This window comes from Chelonia mydas, chromosome 20 (genome assembly GCF_015237465.2).
Source record: "Chelonia mydas isolate rCheMyd1 chromosome 20, rCheMyd1.pri.v2, whole genome shotgun sequence".
NCBI lineage: Eukaryota > Metazoa > Chordata > Testudines > Cheloniidae > Chelonia > Chelonia mydas.
In genome coordinates, this window is record NC_051260.2 from 268546 (window position 1) to 285059 (window position 16514).

The 16514-nt window shown below is 49.8% G+C and overlaps 1 protein-coding gene across 1 annotated transcript; it reads left to right on the forward strand.

Moving 5' to 3' along the window:
* The first annotated feature begins 2555 nt into the window (after positions 1-2555).
* Positions 2556-13980, forward strand: SMARCD1 (SWI/SNF related, matrix associated, actin dependent regulator of chromatin, subfamily d, member 1). Its single transcript, XM_037883912.2, has 13 exons — positions 2556-2787; positions 3721-3908; positions 5108-5150; positions 5259-5381; positions 5732-5854; positions 7087-7203; positions 8229-8330; positions 8459-8620; positions 8767-8864; positions 9400-9535; positions 10211-10333; positions 10635-10736; positions 12125-13980. The coding sequence occupies exons 1-13, from the start codon at positions 2575-2577 to the stop codon at positions 12176-12178; spliced, it is 1584 nt and encodes a 527-aa protein (XP_037739840.2). The 5' UTR covers positions 2556-2574; the 3' UTR covers positions 12179-13980.
* Positions 13981-16514: the final 2534 nt, after the last annotated feature.

Sequence of the window (16514 nt, forward strand, 5' to 3'; positions counted from 1 at the left end):
CACTGCTGGCACTCTGGTGCTTTCACCCTGTGGATTGTGTGGCCTCTGCAGCGTGAGGATTAATCATGCTGAGTGTGTATAAACACAGGCAGAGGGGCCTCTGCGCCCTCCTGCAGTAATTCATGTTTACCCTTCGCTCACTGCTGGTGCTGCCAGCAGACACAGGAGCTGTGATATAATGATACAGCCGTGAAGTAAGCACCATACGGGCAGGGGAGAGCTGTGCTGGGCAGCCAGGTGCCATGACATGGGTTGGGGCCCATGTGGCAATGACAGTCCTTTGGGCCAATCACCCTGCCTTCTGTGAGATGCACATCTCAACTACACTGATGGGCCAGGAGCTGAGCTGGGCAGACTGGTCCATGTGGGATTTCTCTGGTGTAGTTACAGGCTGGCGCTGGGGCTGAGCCAGTCAGGAAGGGCAATATGGTCCATGCACTGCTGTGTATTTGTGGCCACAAGTGTTTGGTGTAGCCTGTGTTCCTTTTGTGGGTCGCCCTCCCCCATCCCACGAGACACCTGGAAATGAAAACTCATCCCTGGCAGTATTTGGTCTCTCCTAACTTGACAAGCATTGCTCTGTTTTAAGGTCTCATGAAAGTTGCTGCTGCTTTCTGTGCTGTGCTGCTCTGTGGGCCAGGCCTATCCATCACATCAGCACTGTGCTAGGAGCAGGACTGGGACTTGGCAGCATAGCACTAAATAATGCAGGTCCTACAAAAACAAGTTGCTAGGTTTTTGGGGTGGATGGGTTACTGAATTTCCTGGCAATAAATGTTCCGCTCTTCATCCAGCCACTATTCCCCCGCCCCCATGCTGGCTGCTGCAGCAGTGGGGCCCGCACCCCACACGCCTGGCTCTCCAGCCCCAGCCTTGGGCAGGATGCTGCTGCCCATCTCTTCCTCACATGCAGAGAAGCCCCATCTCCAAACAGCTTCCCCACCACTCCATTCCCTTCAGCAGCTAGTTCAAAGTGACCCCCCCCCCCCCATAGTTTAAAAACTTTCCACAGATTTTGGTTCTCTGCCCTCCCGTTAATGTGCTTCTGCCATGATGTCCACAAACATGTGGGCCTGGCACTAGCTGGGCTGCGGTGACTTGGGACTGCAGAGACCATGGATGGAGACAACAAAGCGCCCCTGGGTGCCCTGATCTTTCTCCCTCCCTGAACCCCTCCTGTCCATGTTTGACATCAGAGAGCTCTGCAGTTATCACTCGCTCTCTGAATTTTGCCGTTTTCGGTCTCTCCTGTAACTGCATCTGTCTCTCGCTCGTAAACCTCCTCACTACGCTTCCAAGCGGGGCTTGACTTGAAATCCTGTCAGTGGCGTTAGATCATTGTACAAGAGATCAGATTTAGGCCTAGCAGCTCTAACTCAGACCCTTGCATCCCCCACACACCTAGAAAGAACTGAACAGCCAACATCATAACAAACCAGCACAGGAGAAAGCGTTTTGCTCCAAACTAAAGAGAATCTTTTACAGGTAACTTTGCATTGACATTACTAGAGCCCCCTAGTGTGCATTGAGCCATTTCTCCTGACACGTGCTGCAGCTACCTCATTAAACAAAGCACAATATTGTACATTAGCCAACCCCAATGTTTTGCAGTAAATCTCGTGTCAGTCAGAGGAAATTGCAGCTAAAGCTCAGTTGCCAGGTAGAAGGTGTCTTCCGTCTGGCAAGGAATTTACCCTGCACCCTTGCAAGCAGGACCAGAGATTAAAAAAATCCATTTTATCTATGGGTGGTCACACCCCACTGTTCATACACCAGACACCAAGGGGCTGATCCTCCTAACCAGTCTAGCTCCAGGGATTTAAATGGGGCTACTCCTGATTTACACTCGTGTGAGCAAGCAGAAAATTGACACCCTCAGGTGATCAATCCAGCCAGACACAGCAGGTGAACTGTCTAACCAGCTGGCTTGGAAACAGCCCCTGAAGCTCCAGCAGAGCAGTGCTTTCCAGCAGTGCTAAACCTTGCTCCTTGGGAGGTTTGGTTCAATAGCCAAACATCTTACCCAGATCCTTTGGAACATGTATTTGCATCAAAGCTATTTGGAGACGAAAAGTGTTTTAAATCATTCACCAAAATCCCACCCTAGCCAGAAATGCCCGAAGCAGGGCCAGAGCTGGGTTCTGATGAATCACTTTATTTCCATTCAACATGTATTAGGATATTTTTAAAAGCAGAGGTTGAGGCTCCCTGCGGGGCAGCCGGGGGTTCTGGGCATCCCAGCGCAGCTGGGCAGCCCCGGGAGATGCTTTAAGCCAGGGCGTGCTCTAATTTTTGGCAGCCTCCTGAAGGCTCCTGTGTCCCTGCCCCGTCCTCATGGGCACTGCCCCCCTGGACATTACCCCCCGTCTGCACTGCCCACAGCCGGGGGCTTTTCCCCCTGCCCCTCCCGCTGGCACTGCCCCAGTCCCTCCCCAGGGGCTCTTGGCTGCCCGCGGCCCCTTGCAGTGCCGGCCCCCACGCGGCAGGGGGAGGCAGCCTGCGTCCCCAGCATCTCTCTGCACCCTCCCCGCGTAATCTATGGCACCTCTGGTGCCGCTCTGCCCCACGCGCTCTATGATCGGTGTCCGGTTCCGGTCCCGCTCCCCCTCCCCCGCTTTGTGCTGGGAGAAGATGGCGGCGCGGGCGGGTTTCCAGTCGGTGACTCCGAGCGGCGGCAGCGGGGGGGCCGGAGCGCTGGGGCCGGGCACCCCGGGGCCCCCCGTCCGCATGGGCCCGGCTCCCGGCCAAGGCCTCTACCGCTCCCCGCTGCCGGGCGCCGCCTACCCGGTAAGGCCGGGGGAGGGGGCGGGGCGGGGCGGGCTCGGAGGCTGGCGTGGGGGAGGGGAGGGTCCGGGCCGCGGTGCCCCCTTGGGAGCCGTAAAGGGGAGGCAGCGTTTCCGAAGGTGGGGGCAGTGCGTGGGGTGGGGGGTGTCTCGGGGGCAAGGGGCGCCCCAGGCGTGAGCGAGGGTCCAGGGAGGGGGCTCAGGGCAAGCTGGGGCTCAGGGCGAGGGAGACGTGGGGAAGAAATGGGGCCTAGGTGCAGGGTGAGGTGAAGTGGCAAACTGGGGGGGGCGGGTATTTGAGGAGGAGGAAATGTTTGGGTGAAATTGGGGGCACCACAGGGTGGGAGTGAGAGAGGTCACCCTGCAGTGAAGTCAGGGGTGCTCTGCGTAAGGGTTACGCTCAGGTAAAAAGGTGACCCTAAAGAGAAGATTGATTGGGAAGGGAGGAGCTGGGCTCTGAACTGTGGAAAAGGGAGAGGAGAGCCAGCCTAGAGGAAATGAGTGGGGTGAGGATTAGGAGTAGGAAGGGGGAGAGGGGGAGCATCTTGTGGGGATGGCAGTTGGAGTGGTGATTCAATGCATGGAGGAAAATTGTAGGCAGGGGTTAGGGCACAAGGCCTGCAGTGTGGAGAGGTGTGTGAAATTAAGAACTGTCTCTCATAGCCAGCATTGCGGGTTATGGTTTCTGTGTTACAATCCCATTCGTTCTTGGAAGCATCCACTTCTGGAGCTGCTAGCCCTGTAGTGATCTATCTGAGTCCATCCTAAGGAAGCCCATGAGTCACGTGGCCCTGTGCTAGCGGGGTCACACTTAGCTCAGCAAGTGTGGCTTGGTAGCCCACTTGTGCTTAGAACTTAACTGCCCTTTATTGGGGAGTCTCCATCTTTTCAGAGTTTGGGTCGGATGGAGACCAGATCCCTGTTTTTCTCTCCTCAGCGCCCTGGCATGTTGCCAGGCAGCCGCATGACACCTCAGGGACCCTCCATGGGTCCCCCAGGATATGGTGGGAGTCCTTCAGTCCGGCCTGGAATGGCCCAGTCTGGTATGGATCAGTCCCGCAAGAGGCCAGCTCCTCAGCAAATCCAGCAAGTCCAGCAGCAAGCTGCCCAGAATCGTAACCACAAGTAAGAGGCCAGATTTCTCACCTCGTTCTGAGATTAATTATCTTTTCTATGACCACTTAGTGCCTCTTCATGAAAGACACCAAAGTTTTTCACAAGTTGTAGAACTATAATACCAGCAAAATGCAGCCACCTCTGAGGTGGAAGGCTGGAGCGAACCAGTGCACAGCACATTGCTAAATAGTCATTCAGCGTCAGGCAGATTTTGTCCAAAACACCAGCGCATCCTCCCCACCCACCCTTACAAAAGTACCAGGGAGACTCTGTCCACAACAAGCAGACATGATCTGAAGTGGTTAAGGAAGAAAAATGCTCATCGAGAAAGCAATATCTAAATTGAAATAGGCCATTTATGACCCTCCAGAAAATAGAGACCAAATAATAAATTCTTGTCCATCGTATCAAATAAACCCCTTTGGATGCTAGTTGGCTACATTGCAAAAATGGATTAACCAATACTCAGTAATTCAGACGCTTGCTGCTGATGTCAGAGATCAGCACAATGCTTTGTTGTTTGGGTCACTACATCTAGGACTTCCGTCTCTGCCTTGCTGCCAGCACACTCTTGGACTTTATTCTTTAATTGTTTTACATGGGTGGCTCAAACTGACATAGACTTTTTGTGCAGCTACTTTACTGGGTGATGGGAGCTTCAGATGATAATACTCAGCTCCTATGCAAGAGCAAGTTTTTTTTATTTTTTAACACAATGTCATTGTCACTTGATACTGCTCAACAGTATCTCCTGGCTTAAAAAACTTATTTGTTAGGAAGTCCAACTTAACATTCAATCAAGCCTGGGAGCCACTTTGTATCAAAATAATATTTAACCAAACACCTCTCCAAACTCAGGGCAACCCCAGCTATTCATACCTCTTGGGAGACTTGAAATGTTCAGATAATCACGTGGTCCTGGTCTTGCCGGTGCTTTTGAGCTCTGCAGCATTAGAGTTTCAATCCTGCTGTGGCTGTGGGGAGAAAGGGTGGGTAAGGAAGGTGTCTGTACAGAGATTGACAGTCACAATAAACAGCCTTTGAAAGAGAGGAGGACTAGACTGAGACAGATGTTGCGGAGCAAGTGCCCCTCATAGCAGAGTCACAAACCTAAGAATAAACCCACATCCTTGCTCCTTTTCTTGTGCTCCGACTGTTTGAGGGACAAACTGGTTGTCATGTTAATGTGTGTATCCTTCTTTAAACAGTGCTAAGAAAAAGAAAATGGCTGACAAAATTCTACCTCAGAGGGTGAGTGAGGTTTTTTACTTTTGCTGCCTCCGCTGCTGTAGTTCTGAGTTCTCAACAGTTTCAGGGGGAGAGAAGCAGCGTTCTTGATTGGCTTGTGCTTTGCCATAGATTCGTGAACTGGTACCAGAGTCTCAGGCCTACATGGATCTGTTGGCATTTGAAAGGAAACTGGACCAGACAATCATGAGGAAACGTCTGGATATCCAGGAGGCCTTGAAACGACCCATTAAGGTAAAGGAGGATAGTGCTCAGGTTTCTTGCTGGGGTGCCGAGGGACCTGTGCCTGAACTGAGAAAACAAGACTGACTTATATGGCATTTAGGTGGGTCTGTAAAGGCTCTTGGGAGTGTGATGTATTGAGGGTCAATGTCCTATCCTGGACTTTAGCCTCAGAGTGCAGTCAGGGGTGCTTGCCGACCCTCTCTTTGCCTGGCTTGCTCTCTGGTCTGTCACTGTTTCTCAGGTGCAGGAGGTAAAAGTGAGTCCAGATCCTGTGGTTTCTTGATTGTGGCTGTGGCTCGAGCGTTTTTATTGGCTTCTGCATTTTGCTGTTAACGTTTAGCTGATGCTTTTCCTCTTAGCAAAAGCGAAAGCTGCGCATTTTTATCTCCAACACCTTCAATCCAGCCAAGTCGGACGCGGAAGATGGCGAAGGGACTGTTGCCTCGTGGGAGCTCCGGGTGGAAGGGCGGCTGCTCGAGGACGTGAGTGTGAGGCACCCAGCCCCTCTGGGAAGGGCGAGGGACCAGCATTAATTCTCCAGATAAGATGAGATGAATGGGTGTGGGAACTAAACCCTGTTGGGTTGTGACCAAAGAAGAAGCTTTCAAAGGTCTGGAGTTGGAAGTGAAGACCAACTGCTTAATGTCTGAGAATGGAACTAGGGGCCCTCTATCCTAGATGATCAAAATGGTCCTTTCTGGCCTTGGACTCTATGAATGTATCCTCTCTCGCTCGTACCTGCCCAAGGAGTCTGACGAGAAGGGGGAGAGGGTAAGAGGGCCAAACCAGTTGGCCACCCAATGAGGTAGGACACTACAATAATAATACTTAGCTCTTTATAGCTAAGAGGATTGATGGTGGGAGCAGATTTGTGACACTTGCCTTCCCTACCTCTGAAAGCAGACACAAAGATTGCACATGACAGGGTTGTGAGTTCGTTCCCCTCCCAAAAAAGTCTCTAGTCTGCTGTGAGGAATTGGCCTCGAGACTGGATTTGCAAACAGAAGGGAAGGGTCAGGGTTTATCATGGGTAGTATGGTTCCTTCTTAGGTCTTGGGCCAGTAACTCTAGTGCAATTTTGGAATAGGGCTTCTTGGGCTTTAATCTTTCTGCATTTATGTGACTGCCCTGGGCCTGGAGGAGGCCTTGAATCCGTCTCATAGGAAGCTAGTCAAACATGGCATTGTGCTATAGTTATTGGCAAGGGATTCCCATGGAACATCTGTATTGGATGTAAAATCTGTCCCAGCACTTCAGAATTTAGTCCCGTTACTTTTCATCTCTGGTCTGTCCTGTGCTGTTGAGCTTCTTCCCCTTTTGTGCTGGATAGCTGATCTTGTGTATGTCCTTGAGGGACCTATTTACTCTAGCCTGTAGGGGATAGCCTGCCTGACTGATTGGCAGGTAGACTGTGTTGAGAACAGCTTTTGATAACCCTGGATTCCCTAGAAAGACGCAGTCCCTGCCCCTAGTGGAAAGGCAAATGGATGAATGACAGAGGATGTGGGGGGAAGGGATAGAACAAACAGCAAAGAGGCCAAGGCAACCAGCAAACATGCCATTGGCTCCATGCTGGGGTTTTGGAGGGAGAGGTGGGTTTAGTATCGGTAAATGAGAGTTGGATTGTTCAGTTCCGAACAGTGCTGTTGTATGTGCTGGGTGTGCTCCACTGCTGGCCTTATCTGCCCTAACCCTCTTCCTTTCTGTGCTGCAGGCTGCTCTGTCCAAATATGATGCTACCAAACAGAAAAGGAAATTCTCATCCTTCTTCAAGTCTCTGGTGATCGAGCTGGACAAGGACCTGTATGGCCCAGACAATCACCTGGTGGAGGTAAGCTATACTTTGTTATATCATCTCCAAATGGAGTTCAGAATCTTGGCAACCGTGTCATTCTGGGAGCTAGGAACTCTTGAGTGCTGAGCCCAGCTCTGCTACTGACTTGCAAGGAGCCTTGGGGCAAATCGCTTCACCTCTTTGTCTCTGTCTGTGAAATGGGGATAGTGCTAACCTCCCTCAGAGGGGTTCAAGCTTGTTGGATAAGAAGATAACTTTTGTTTGTGCCCTTTCTGCTCCATTCTGATAAATAAGAACAGTATCAGAGTCCCTTAGCTTTGCAAAATTAGTGTATGTGAAGCTCTAGGCAAAAGATGCTCCTGTGTAAAGTGCAAAGACACAGACCATAAGTGCCTGTCTCCTCTGTTCCCCATACTTGGAGCAAGTCTGGTAACACTGGGAATGTAGCAGAGGTGGATGCATAACCTGGCCATGCTGTTGGGAATCTCATGACAAAGCCCATCAATTCTATGTTCTGCCTGTTTGCAAAGATGCGAATACACTTACACACTTATTTGAAAGAAGAGTCTAAGACACATCTGCCTTAACAGAGAGGCTAAGGGAGAGCTATTAGCTATCAACTGTTTTTCAGCGTATTGAACAATTGTTGCAGCCAAACCCGTTGTGTTGGGGACAGCAACGTGGTCCATGCCAAATAAATGAAGCCTCTTTGCAACCACTTGACTCTTGTGAGTTCACATTTCATCCGTATCATTCTCCCCTGATGCTCCATGATAGTAATCTTGACCTTTAAAACTGGTGAGCTGTGTGCTCCTCACATTATTCAACGCAGGAGTTCCAACCTCCTTTCAGAGGTGTTGTCAAAGCCACCACAACTGTCTGTAGAGTCCGGGGCACGTGGCAGAGATCACATGCTGTCAAATGGCCAGGATCTTTGTGGGGAGGAGTTTGTGTCATCAGTAAATGGCAGGTAAATGTTGTGCCTGGCAGGCAGCAGGAGCAGAGGGAATGACCTGGCAGTCTGTGTTCTTAAACCACCTCCTCTGCTGTGTTTTTTCCAGTGGCACAGAACTGCTACTACCCAGGAGACAGATGGCTTCCAGGTGAAGAGGCCTGGGGACGTGAATGTGCGCTGTACTGTCCTCCTGATGCTGGATTATCAGGTAGGCAGGCTGGTACGATGCAGATGGGGAGTGTGCAGTGCCTTAGCATCTGAGTTGTGACTTGGATGAGCACTAACTGTAGCTGCATCATCCTTACCCCGACCTTTGTCATGCTCTTGTCTCCTCAGCCTCCACAGTTCAAACTGGACCCCCGCCTGGCTCGTCTCTTGGGGATTCATACCCAGACCCGCCCAGTGATCATCCAGGCACTGTGGCAGTACATCAAGACCCACAAGCTACAGGATCCCCATGAGCGGGAGTATGTCATCTGCGACAAGTATCTCCAGCAGGTAAAGGTGTCTCCAACTTGGGGTGGGGCGGCGTGTTAGGGGCAGGAGACAGCTTTGGCTTCTGTTGCCAGGAACCAGAGATTCTCCAGGCTGCCTCTTTTCCAGCACTGACCTGCTTTCCACCCCACTCCCTGTTTCTCTTGCAGATATTTGAGTCTCAGCGGATGAAGTTCTCTGAGATTCCTCAAAGGCTGCACGCTTTGCTCATGCCCCCAGAACCAATCATCATTAACCATGTGATCAGGTGAGACTGGCTCCTGAGGCACTGTTTGTTGGGAAGGGCGGATAAGAGAGCTAGAGAGACTTGTATGGGGAGATGCTCCTTGTTACAGTCAGTTTCAGAAGCTGCTGAACTTCCTGCACCTCTCCATCTTTCCATGCCTTTATTCACTCTGCCCTGTGTGCATTCAACAGCCTCTTTTTCCCATTCACCAAGCACCCCTTCTGTAAATCCCTGCTTTCTTTCCTTCTGCCAACACTGACCTCCACACTGTGCTCCTGAACTCTGAGCCTTTGCACTGTGCTTGTCTAGACTGTAAGCTCCTGGTCCCCTGTGCTGCATGCATGATGTGCGACTAGGGAGATGAAGTGTTTTCCTGCTCCTCTGTTACTGACCCCTTTCCTCTGTTACAGAAAACCAAATGTAATGCATACGTTAATACTGTCTTCCCTACCCCCACCTCTCAACCTATGGAGCTTAGAGGTGCTAGTAAGGATGCACTCAAGTACTGACTCAGGCTTTTCGCTTTTTCTGGGTGTTCTCTTGCTGATGTCCACAGTGTTGACCCAAATGACCAGAAAAAAACCGCCTGCTATGACATCGATGTGGAAGTGGATGATACTCTTAAAACTCAGATGAATTCTTTCTTGCTGTCCACAGCCAGCCAGCAGGAAATCGCTGCCCTGGATAACAAGGTAGAAGCTGGATCCTGCCCTTCCAGCTAGAGTTTGTGTGCTGGGATGAGGTTGGCTGGCACAGTGTTGCAGAGAGAGCTGTCTTGCAGCTTTTAATATAGATTCATTTCGTGACTTTATATTTGGGATCTGGAACAGCGAGGGCAACATTTCTGCCAGGGTGGCACCATTTCTATGACACAAATCCAATAGTGACAATCTTTTTACTTATCAAGAAAATAGATTTGAAAATGAGTGATTAGAGGGAAACTGGTTTAATGGTTAGATCAGGGGACTGGGAGTCAGGACTGCTGGATCCTCTTCCCAGCTTGTCTACCTGAGACCTTAGAGGCACAGAATGAAGTGACTTGCCTATCTCATTACAGGGGAGTAACGTGAAGCTACATCTTGGAGGGTTTGCCAGGGTTCCTGGTAGTTAAAGGCCAATGAGGTCTTTGGATGAAAGGTGCTGAATGTCCTGAGTCTGCATGTCAGTGCATTGACTTGAACCTACCGCCCTGTCTCTACAGGAAGAGGGATGTGGGGTGGGGTGTATGTTACACATCTGGGTCAACCAGGAAATATGAGAGTTTTCGATCTTAACATGCTGGACCCTTTGGTTTGTCTTGCCTCTGTGTTGGGTTGGCCTTGTAACCTGGTTCAGCAATACCCCATTACTACCTTTTTCTCTCTCAGATCCATGAGACAATAGAAACCATTAATCAGCTGAAGACACAACGTGAATTCATGCTGAGCTTTGCCCGTGACCCCCAAGGTTTCATCAATGACTGGCTCCAGTCACAATGCCGAGATCTAAAGGTAAAAAGATTTTTCCCTTTTGTGTGGAGGCAAACAGAAGCTCAGTCCATCCCATCAGACTCTTTTTGTTCAGTTAGCAGCTGAGATCCATGCAGGGGCACAATTTGCAGGTCTGTAGCCACGCCAAAAATTGGAATTGAGTGCCAGGATTTCAATCTGACAGCACTGGCTGGGCCAGGTCTTGCTGGAGTCTGCTTGGGGACAGTGCTTGTGGGTAGCCCAGGACATGGGGTGGGTTATGAGAGTAACGTGGGCAGCTGCATGACTCTGGGTTGTAAGCTGCTCTCTTTCCTGCCTCCAGACTATGACTGACGTTGTTGGGAATCCAGAAGAGGAGCGTAGAGCTGAATTCTACTTCCAGCCCTGGGCTCAGGAAGCCGTGTGCAGATACTTCTACTCCAAGGTGAGCGTTCCCATTTGAGGGAATCCATCCACACCTGGTAGCTGCTATTCTGCTTGTGGGGAGATGCTGTTTGCTAAAGCTGGGCGCAGTGCAGCCAGGCATACAGAGTTTCAACCACCTAGTTCTGCTGATGCATCTCAGTCCTGATCTCCAGCACCCTTCTGTTCCAATCCTGGATACCCACACACAGCTTGACCAGTGCACCTTGGACCTGGATTTGCCACAGCTCAGCTATTCTAAGTCCCATTGCTTCAGATACAATGCTGCAACTTTGTGGGGTGTTCTTGTGCTGCCTACTCCTAAGGGAATGCTGCGCACAATACTTCAAAATTATGCAAGTTTTATTTGTCAATAAATAAATGCAGAGGCACGGTGGCACGGAATTCGCCCCAGGAGTAACTGCCAGTAAACAGTCACCAGAGCTAGAAAGACCTCATCAAACTATTTGCTGGTTTGGATCCAATTAGGATCAAAACCAGGTCATGCAGAGGTGATACTAGTGTTAGCCCTCACCACCACCTAGCCAGCCTCTTCCCATTTAAATCCATTGTTTTTACACAGACATCGATTTTATATCACAGCCAGAACCATGGTCCTTGGGCTTGCTGGGGTGGAGTTGCTTCCTAGGAGTTGCTTCCTAGGAGTTCCTTGTGCAATGTAGCTGTGAAGAGAGGCTATCCCCCTCTCATGGGATGCATGCTGGTTTGGCCTTTGCTTTCAGATCTCTGAACGGTAGCAGCCCACAGGCTAGTGCAGAGTTGATGTGGACCCTGGCAGAGAGCTGGAGCCATGCCCCAAAATCCCCTGCATGATATTGAAACTGCCCCATCACAGGCTTCTTGTTAAGCAAACTGTTTTAAAAAAAAAAAAAAAAAAAAAAAAAAAAAAGATTCTTTGCGCTTTTGTATCAGAGGCTGAAGTGCTTTTTACATGTGCTAATTCCCTCATAGCCCTGGAGGAGGGAGGTATTGGCTGCACTTCAAAATGGGGACATCAGGGCACAGGCTTGCCCCAGTTCATGCAATGAATGACTGACTGGTAGAGCTGGCATTAGATCCCCCGAGTCCAGACTTCCATTCACTTCATCTAACCACTAGACAGTGCAGCCTCCCTACTGTGCAATTTGTGCATCCTTCGCTAGCCTGTGGAACACATTGTAACCTATGGGCTGTACTATGGACAGGATTAAGGAGGCGGGGACAGGGAGCCAACAGGAAAGACATAGCTCAGCTGAGGAAGGAGTCCTGTTTCTTTCCCAGGGGCTGTGGATGGGTTTGGGCTCATCGTTCCTTCACTTCCTCCAGGCTAGGAACATTTGTTATTCAGACTCTGACTTACCATTCACTGTAAGTGTATTAAAGCAGGGGATCTGGCTTCTCCTCCCACAGGTGCAGCAGAGACGGCAGGAGCTGGAGCAGGCACTGGGAATCCGCAACACATAAGCTGCCCCACTCCTCCCCTGATCAGAAGGCATCACAGCTACTTGTGGAGACTGAGCGCTGCAGAGTTCACTGTTTAGGCCCACACAACCCCCACTCCAGCGTAGAGACCTGCAGCCATTACTCACTTCTGGCAGTGTCTGTATCAGTGTGACTCCAGAGCCCCGCGGGGCTTTGGGGATGTAGCAAGCAGACAGGCTCAAAGGGTCACACACTTCTACCTGGTTTCCTCCCTCACTGAGGCCCTGTCAGTCTCGGAGCTCTTGCGAGCCCACCTTGTCTCTGCGTTGCCTGTGTTGCCCCCAATATCCAGTGTTGCTGCAGGCTCAAAACTTCTCTTGAGTTCAGAAACTTACCACAGCCCCTTCTCCAAAACTGGGCTCTAGTTCTTGCACCCCAGAGAATGTGGGGCTGGAAAGCCTCTCAGTATGGGCCCTTCTGGATCTGCCATGCGGACAGAAGCCCGAGGCCATTCACTTCCCAAGGTCCATGAGACGCAGCAGGCAGAGCTCCTGCATGTTGGCGCACACTCTCCCCCTGTGGGGGTGCTCTTGCATCATCCCTCCTTGTAGGACTCTCCTCTCTTGAGAAAGGGTTTCTGTGCTATGTAGAGAATTGCTTTTCCCATCGTGTCTGTCTCCTTAGTTAAAGCTCCCTTCGTGTTCCCCTAGGAGGCTGCTCCAGCCCTGGATCATGAGGGACACACTGGTTCAGCACAGAGATGAAGGAGCTATGAAGAGGTGACTCTACTGCATGCCAAGGGAGCTGCAAGCGTAGCTCTAACGTGCAGGATTGAGCAGCAATGCAGTCTTGCCAAAGGCTGCTTGTTCTTCCTGCTGCAGGGAGTGGGGAATGCACCAAGTGCAGCTCCTCCTTGCAGTGGGATTAGGCAGAAGTATAAAGCCTTAGGGTCATTTCTTGGACCAGGCTGATGATGATCCTGCATCTCTGCCTTTGGTGAAGTGAATGCTCCTTTTCGTATATCTGAGGATGTGAGGAGGCAGCCTGGGCCTCTACCAAACAGCCCCAAACAAATAAGCAAATTAGTAGAAGTCAGGGCTCCTCTGCTTTGTTGTCTTTCATGTTTGGGCACAGAGCAAGTTCTGGGGCTGTCACAGGGCAGGTGATCAAGTATGTGCAGATGGGTTTTCTCCAGCTGAGAGAGTAGCAGCCTAGACATGGAATGAATTGCTAATGAATTAATTTAGTGGCACTCTTGTGCTCTTTGCCCTCAGGACCATGTGTGTGCAGCAGGGCATGTTGGGAGGTGGGGCCTCTCTTCACCTGGGGCTAAATATTTCTGCTCAGATTCCTTTTTGGGACTGTAAAGTGAGTGGATTCAGAACCCAGTTGGTTGTGCTCTCCTGACGTTAGCTGCAAAATCATGTTACTGACAAACAGCCTCACACTACCCTGGAGTGTGATTGGGGGGCTGCTATGAAATTGGGAGCCCCTGTAAGCCTGTGTGTGTGTGAGTGTGTGAGAGAGAGAGAGAGACTTCTTGTCTGTGAGTAATAGACTTTCCAACCTTCTCTCCCTTCTGTCTTTGGACCCTTAAAGAATTGCCCCTTTGTAGCACCAGGGGCTGAAGTCCCGGTGCCGGTTAATGCAGACTACCGGCTCCTCAGGGCAAGTAATAGTGAAGGATACTTGGTTATTGCCTAGGCAAGTGTAGCTGTTGCAGAATTACTGTTTTTATTAACTGATTATGGTTTTTCATGGACCAAAATTTTTTTTGTACTGTATCCTTGTAGATGTCACACAATTTTAATAAAAGCCTCCTGTGAAGGAAGCTGCTTGCCCTCCTTCTGTGCTGGCGAATGGCAGTTTGTAGTTGTGTAACAGACAGCTGCTGTCACATAACTACTGTGGAAGAGATTAAATGACTTCCTGCTTGCACCTTCAAAGCCCTCTGTGTAGTGGGAGCTCTGTTCATTGAGGGAGAGCAAGCAAGAACACTAGACACCATTCCCTTTTAAAAGGAAGACAGCTTGTTTATATGGTCCAAATTTGACTCACCTTAAAATTGTGTGGAATTTGGAGGGTGCTGCGTTATTTATAGGGCCCTACCAAATTCATGGCCATGAAAAACACATCATGGACTGTGAAATCTGGTCTTTTGTGTGCTTTTACCCTATCATAATCATCACTCCCATAACCACATTGGTCGTTGGGGGCCCCCTCATTGATGAGCAATCAACCAGTTGTCTACACCCCTGATAATTGTGTGTCAGTGCTTGAGTCTCCATGAAGTCCATTCCTGTTCACTCTTTTTACATTGTCAGTCCATCTCTTGTGTCTACCTCTTCTTCTCTTCCCCTGAACTGTCCCTTGGAGGATGATCTTGGATAGGCCAGATCTTGTTACATGGCTGTACCACTTCAACTTGCGCTTCTTTACGGTCGTCAGGAGGTCTTCATATGACCCAGCGCATTGGGTGATGATGTTGCGGACCTCTTCATTAGTGACATGGTCAAAGTAGGAGGTGGCCAGGATTTTACGGAAGTATCTCATCTCTACTACCTGTATTTTCCGTTCAAGTTCTGCCACAATGGTCCGTGTCTCCCACGCATACAGAAAAATGGAGATGACTAATGCCTGCAGCAGTTTGTTTGGATTCTAGAGAGATGTTCTTATTCCTCCAAATTGGCTTTAGCTTTGCCGCCGCTGCTGTTTGTGCAGTTCTTGCCCAAATTTCTGCCTTGGATCTTTCATCTGTGATGATTGCCCCCAAATACTTGAACTGTTTCACTGTCTCCAGTTCTTGTCCACTGACAGTGATATGTGAGCTGATCCCACCACATTTGTTTGTCATCAGCTTGGTTTTCTCTGCACTGATTTCCGTGCCATATTTTGCAGAGATTTCATCCAGTCATTTCACAAGGTTGGCAAGTTCATCTTTGCTGCCTGCCAGGCCATCAAGGTCGTCAGCGAACCGAAGATTTGAGATTGTTTGCCCCCCAATGGTGACTGTGCACATGTGATCTTCTAGGGCATCAGTCATTATGCGCTCCAAGTAGATGTTGAACAGTGTGGGCGAAAAAAGGCAGCCTTGCCAGACTCCAACCATGGTGTGAAACCACTCTCCTATTGTGCCATTGACGAGAACTGCACTGCTGCCTTTGGCGTACAGTTTAATGGTAAGAATAAGTTTACGACCAACATTGTACTACTTCATGGTTGCCCAGAAAGCTTCGTGCCATACTCTTGTCAAACACCTTCCTGAAGTCAACAAAGATGTAGATGTCCTGCTGATGTTGTAAGTATTTCTCACATAGAACACAAAGGTTGAATATATGTTCTGTGGTACTTCTTCCAGCATGAAAGCCAGCCTGTTCTTCAGTGATGATATTCTCTGCTTGTGGCTTCAATCTGTTCAATATGACTTTCAGCATCACTTTGCTGGGATGGCTAATTAAATTTGTGGTCCAGTAATTTTGACACAATTGCAGGTTGCCTTTCTTTGGCAGAGTGATAATTAGTGACTGTGTCCACATGGAGGGCCACTCACTGGTCTGCCAGATCTTGTTGCAGATCTTGGCGAGTATCTCTTACTATTTCTCTTCCGAATTTCATCAGTTTGGCTGGGATGTTGTCAATACCTGTAGCCTTTCCGTTCTTGAGTGATTTCACAGCTGTCTCCATTTCTTCACATAGTATTGGAAAATCTTCCTTCTCTGTTGAATCTGGGCTGTCTAAGACTCTGGGATCTCCATTTGTCTGGTGGTTGTATAGATCAAAGCAGTAGTTTGTCCACCTATTGATGCCCTTTCATCTGTAAGACTGTTCCCTTCTTTGTCTTGATTGCGTTAGCTTTAGTCCATCTTTCCTTCGTCAGATCTTTTACAACATGGAAGGCTCGGCAGTTTTATTATTGATACGCTCTCCAATTTTAGAGTATTGTTTTTCAATCCATATCTCCTTGGCCACCTTCATTCCTTCCTTGATCTTTCTGCCAATCGCTCTGTAATTATCAGCTTCCTCAGTGCTGTTCTTGTCTCTCTTAAGTTCTCTTCTATTGTCCCATATTTGTAGTATTTCATTTGTGACCTGTGGTTTTGGTCTATTCTGTCCCCAGACCACACAGATTTCACGGGGAAGACCAGCGTTTCTCAAATTGGGGGTCCTGACCCAAAAGGGATTTCCCGGGGGGGGGGGGGGGGCGGGGTTCAGTATTGCTACCCTCCTGCGCTGCTGCTGGTGGTGGTGCTGCCTTCAGAGCTGGGTGACCAGAGAGCGGCTGAGGGTCCAGCTCTGCAGGCAACAGCGCAGAAATAAGGGGTCATACCATACCATCCTTACTTCTGCACTGCTGCTGGCAGCGGCTCTGGCTTCAGAG

Coding starts and splice junctions, on each gene's coding strand:
- SMARCD1 (XM_037883912.2), top strand. CDS start 2,575: ATGATCGGTGTCCGGTTCCGGTCCCGCTCCCCCTCCCCCGCTTTGTGC. Junction 3,909..5,107: donor GCCCAGAATCGTAACCACAA/GTAAGAGGCCAG, acceptor TTCTTTAAACAG/TGCTAAGAAAAAGAAAATGG. Junction 5,382..5,731: donor CCTTGAAACGACCCATTAAG/GTAAAGGAGGAT, acceptor TTTTCCTCTTAG/CAAAAGCGAAAGCTGCGCAT.